Genomic DNA, 5761 nt, shown 5'->3' on the forward strand with positions numbered 1-5761 from the left:
TATTCTAGTTGGTCTTTTTTCTAGTTTCATCTCCCAAACCCCCATTCTTTCTCTATGGCTGCCAGACCCTTGTTATTTAAGTACTCTACCCGTTATATCTATCTTCCCTCAAGGAACCATGTATTGCAAAGGAATAGCAATACACAACAAGGTCATAAAAATGTTCTCTTTCCTTTTATCCAGTAACTTCACTCCTGGAAATGTATGCCAAGAGAGTAACTTAAAAGAAGAAAGAAATCTATATTATGAAGATGAGCGATACAGTTATCTATACCTACAAAGAAACAAATTAGAAATAATAATAGAAAAAGGATTAAATAAAGTGTTGTGTAACATCTATGAACTATGACCAGGTATTTGACTATATTTGACTAATTTTGTATTGATTTTTTTTTGAGAGAGGGAGCAAGCACGTGCAAACAGGGGAGGAGGAGAGGGAGAGAAAGCATCTAGATCATGACCTGAGTTGAAATCAAGATTCAGACACTTAACCAACTGAGCCATCCAGGAGCCCCTATATTCTGATTTTTAAATTTATGTCCACTGTTTCTGTAATTATATAGGAGACATGAATCAATGTGGACAAAAATTAGAACATTAACATGCCAAAATGAAAACAGCACTATTACAGTGGATTTGTGGGACTTTCTCAATCAAAATTCTTCAAGAAAAAAGTTGTTTACTGATAGGCACAATTGGCTAAGCACAAACAAAAGCACTGAAGATGTAAAAATATTTTAATAGATTTTCAAACATTATTTATTTTGTTAAGCTGGGTAATCAAGCTATATAATAGCTAAGATAATAATAAGTTATTAAAAGCCTCATAAACTATACTCTATTTTCTCTTCAGATCATATAGATCTTTCACCTTTTAAAAGCCTCAAAACAAGGGGCACCTGGATGGCTCAGTGGGTTAAGCTTCCAACTTCTTCTCAGGTCATGATCTCACAGCTTGTGAGTTTGAGCTGCACATTAGGCTCTGTGCTGAGAGCTCAGAGCCTGGAGCATGCTTCAGATTCTGTGTTCCCCTCTGTCTGCCCCTCCCCCACTCACTCACAATCACACACTTTCTCTCTCTCTCAAAAATATATAAGCATTAAAAAAAAAAGCCTAATAAATTAATTGAATTTTTAGTTAATTCTACCACAGGTCACATTGCTGTTGTCCTTAGCCACTTTCCCAGAATGAAAACCCCTTTGGTCACTTATCCTTTCTTGTACCCTATACTTCTCTGTGCTTCTTTACCCCTTTCATCGATCTCAACCTTCCCAAATCTTTCAGTTATAGTTTCCACAACTTCTATTCCATGGTAATCTAAACCTATAACTTCATATTCTTCAAAGCATGCTTTCTGTCTTCTTATTCTAGTCATATCCTGGCTCTCCCTCACCACTTGAGGATACTTTTCTCTGAATATATTTCCGTATCTCCCTTCAATACCTGGAGGTAAGCAATGCCCTAGCTTCCCTGCTAACATGAGAACAGAATATAAGCCCCTTCTTTGAGAAGGTAAATATAAAATCAGAAATAAATCTCCCTTTTAGAAAAAAGAAATCTGGTTCTGCCCCCAGGATTCCACTGAAACTGCTCACAAAGGTAGCACAAAATTTCTGTATTATCAATTCCAAAAGAAACTTTCTTTGGTCCTTATCTTTCTGGGTCTTCCTGGGATATATGGCAACAATATTTCTTCACTACTTCTTGATATTCTGCATTCCCTTTGTTTCCTTGGCACTACTGTTCTTCTGGTTCTTTTCATACATCTTGAGAAGGTTCCTTCATAGACTCTCCTTTTCAGCTAAGTGTTAAGTATGGAGTATTCCCCCTAAGTTCTGTCCTTGGTCCACCATCTGTTTCTTTTCCTCTATCCATTTCTTTCCCCAGTCTCCCACTCTCAAATATAAATATATATATGTGTGCATAAATGCATATATACTTATTAGGTTGGACCATATGAAATTAACATTGATCAGACATCTTTGACCTACAAAATTGGTAATTTTGTATAGTTCAACCTAATATTTATAGATAAATAGCTCTCTAGCTTGGTGGAATAAGAGAAGAGATAAAGAACGACTCAATTACAAGATAGGAAGAAAATCACAAATGGCTGCAAAATGAAGCCCCTAAACATATATTAGCTGGGGAAAAGTGGTATGTATTGTCATGTGAATGATGGTCTTGGTCAGGTAGTAAGTACAAATAATATAAACTTCAAATCCAAGTTAATGTGACCAGTAGTTAATAAAGTACATTTGATTATAACAAACACTAACCAAGACAACACATTTTTCCTATAAATGTGGCCAACAGTAAGTGGCTTAAGGTGAAAACAATGTTACAAAAGAAACACTGCTTATATTGTCACCCTTCTGGAATAGGAATAATCATTCTATACAAAAGTAGCTCTCAAACTCAGTTGGGTAGAACTCTTGGAAGCCACAGTGGTCTTTTTGGAGACCACATCAAAATAGTAACATATTTTAATTTTACATAAGGTTAAAACCATTTTATGAGAAAAAAATGAGAATGCTATAAATATACAGTATCAATGTCACAGGGGGTTTTATTTGCTTTGGCCATTACTGTATCCCCAGTGTCAAGAAGGGCATCTAGCACATGGTGGGTGCTCAATAAATATTTGTACAATGAGGTAAGTATATCTATAAAAATATCAACCACAACAATTCAACTAAGTATGGTTAAGTATTTACCAGTTTGCTTTTGTTAATACTAATTTGCCACCTGTTCATTCACTTTGTCATCTGCTACAAGTGGAAACAGTTCAGGAAAACTGTATGCAACAAAACCTTTACAACAGAAAATTCTATGCATTAACTTTGACTTGAGTGATGCAGCACCTCAAGTCCAGATCCAAGGGAATCCTGGTAGAAAACCACAGCTTTAATGCGGGTTTGGAATCATATACCACGGGTCATAAAACAATACTTTTATTCAATCTAAGAAATGCATTGTTTTCTTACCTTGAAATAAATGGTTGATGTAAAGAAGAGCTGTGTTAAATGGTCAAAAAGAAGTGGTTTCACCTCTAAGAATTAAAAGATAAAAGATTATTCAAGATTCTTTTAATTAATATTACATCGAATTAAAGGACCCCAAATTTTCATGATACATACCAGAGAAGCTACTAAAAGGAATCCAGGTCACAAGCTGAAGGAACTGTGATCGACAACAGAGGCCATCCCAGAGAGGAAGGCTCTTATACAGGAATGTTTCACAGGAATAAAACCCCTCCTATAACACAAGTCCATAGTAAAAACTCATATAAAACTCTTCAGTCCAGTTACTCTCTAAACAACCAGTTTATTCTGTGCTATAGTTCTTTTACTCTTAAACTAAATTTTTTGTCATCGATATAATAAAAGCCTTGGGTTAGGTGCCAGAGTTCTTCATAAAAAGGATCAGTTTTCAAATACCATGAAACATCAACTGGAAAGAAAGTAAAAAGTCAAGTTATGGAATGTTTTTAAAGATAAATAGCCTTCAAGAGTCTCTCATGGTTTGCCTCCCTCCCTCTCCACCCCTATTTCTACCCTTCTTCCCCCCCACAGTCCTCCATTAGGTTCCTCCTAATCCTCCTATACGTGCAAATATATGGTAGCTGTCCTTCTCTGCCTGACTTATTTCGCTCAGCATAACACCCTCAAGATCCATTCATGTTGCTACATATGGCCAGATTTCATTCTTTCTCATTGCCATATAGTATTCCACTGTATAGATAAACCACATTTCTTGTGAGAATGAACACTGGGTGTTATGTGGAAACCAACTTGACAATAAACTATTTAAAAAAAATAAAGATAAATGGAACTGTACTATGCTGGAGTATATGCAGTCACTTGCACAGTCAATAAAATGTATACAATTTTATAATAGGGCTATAATTTCTTATAAGGCCATAGACCAAATCCAAACTCTGGGCAGCTCCATCTGAAGGAATACTGAGTGTGTAGGCTGCTTACATTTCCCCCAAAGACAGGATCCAGGGCTTTCCTGTTTTTCCTGTGTTGCCCCGAGCCTTAAATAATGGCATGCACCAGGACTCCATTCTAGACTTTCTTCTCATGCCATGACTTCTCTGAACAATCTCATCTATAACATTGCTAAAACCACTACCTATATCATGAGGAGTCCTGCAGTTTAAACCTCATTCCTCAGCTCTAGACTCATTATCTAAGTGCCTACTGGATATGACCTTTTAGATATCCCACAGGCATTAAGTCAAAATTCTTTCCTTCCAAGCCTGCCTGTTTCTTCTACATTCCCTTTCTTACTGAATGCCATCATCATTCTCCCAAGCAGGAAACCTAAAAGTCAACCTAAATTCATCTCTTTACCCTCACCATCAACGTCCAATTCAATGGTCTCACACCAAATCCTTAAGATTTAGTCAACACATTTATTGAGCATCTCTTTTGTACCATGTACCAAGCTGAACAACTGCATGTGAAGAAAAGTTAGACATGGTTCTCCCTGGCCGGGAGCTTAACATGTGTGGAAAAAGAGATGCTGAAAGAGACAGGATACAGATAAACACATGAACTAAGAAAGCACATAAAACAAACATCTAAACCAGACAAGAGTGATGAGTATAGGCTTCCTGATGGTGCTGAGTTGCAGCTAGGGTTACCTACGTAGACCAAATAATTAACTGGCTAGAACATTAAAAAAAAATATAGTGATTATCAGAACATAATTAGTAACCCTATGAGATCTATCTTCCTGGTGAATTCAATTAATTAAATGCATTCAATTACATCTTCAGTTTGTTCTGTTAAATTATAGGCCTTTCTCATTTGCATAATTTAACAGATTCTTTCTTCAAATCCAACAGTACAGAGATAAACATCAAATCAATTCAACACTATTTATAATGAGTTTTTTTTTAAATGTTTTATTTATTTTTGAGACAGAGAATGTGAGTGGAGGAGAGGCAGAGAGAGGGAGACACAGAATATGAAGCAGGCTCCAGTCTCTGAGCTGTCAGCACAGAGCCTAATGCAGGGCTCAAACTCACAAGCTGTGAGATCATGACCTAAGCTGAAGTTGGAAGCTTAACACACTGAGTCATCCAGGCGCCCCATATAACAAGTTTTGAACTGAGTGAGTACTGTTTACAAATGATGCCAAGCACTAAAGAAAAAGTATTCAATGGATATCTAAATAAATTTTAGAAAGAAGTAGTAGAGTGTATAAGAAGCAAGTGGACTCTTACTTGTAAGAAGCACTCTGCCCTGATGATAGTGTCCAGAAAGTTGGCAAATTCTTTTCCATGTTCATAATTATTCACCTTGTACCAAATACACTCTGGAGCAGAAATATTAAACATAAGCATCTGGTTGCACAATAAAAACTATACAAAACATAATTACCACTACTCTAAAGTGACAAATGACAAACATAAACAAGTAATCAGTCTTAGCCAACTTGCACTGCAGACTGTAACAAGTATGTGGAGGTGATAGTGAGATGTTCCTGAAGAATTTAATGATATAGGGAAATCTTACAGTGAAAAAATAAACTAGTAAAATTAACATATAATAAATGTGATTAGCTTAAGTCACAGAGTGGTCCAAGAGACTATAAATGTATGAATTAAAAGTCTGAGTATACTCCAAACTTCAACTAGGGTGAGCTGGATAATCTCAGAGTGGTAGAACTTTAGTGAATAGTAATCTAATAAAATATCAACTTTATCTAAAGAAAAACTGAGCAGGAGGAGAATTAGTCTGGAACC

General features: G+C 36.1%; 1 protein-coding gene across 1 annotated transcript in view; it reads right to left on the reverse strand.

The window, feature by feature from the left end:
- The window catches only part of CENPI (centromere protein I), a gene marked incomplete at its 3' end in the record, with an annotated part of 51866 nt that overhangs the window by 10293 nt on the left and 35812 nt on the right, over window positions 1-5761 (reverse strand). The window contains exons 12-14 of the mRNA XM_077745303.1: window positions 5240-5331; window positions 3141-3258; window positions 2988-3052 (exon numbers count right to left, since the gene is read on the reverse strand). Coding sequence (XP_077601429.1) covers window positions 2988-3052; window positions 3141-3258; window positions 5240-5331 — 275 coding nt within the window. The remainder of the gene's footprint in view (window positions 1-2987; window positions 3053-3140; window positions 3259-5239; window positions 5332-5761) is intronic.

Source organism: Crocuta crocuta, unplaced genomic scaffold (assembly GCF_008692635.1).
Source record: "Crocuta crocuta isolate KB4526 unplaced genomic scaffold, BGI_CrCroc_1.0 scaffold588, whole genome shotgun sequence".
In the NCBI taxonomy this organism is placed as follows: Eukaryota; Metazoa; Chordata; class Mammalia; order Carnivora; family Hyaenidae; genus Crocuta; species Crocuta crocuta.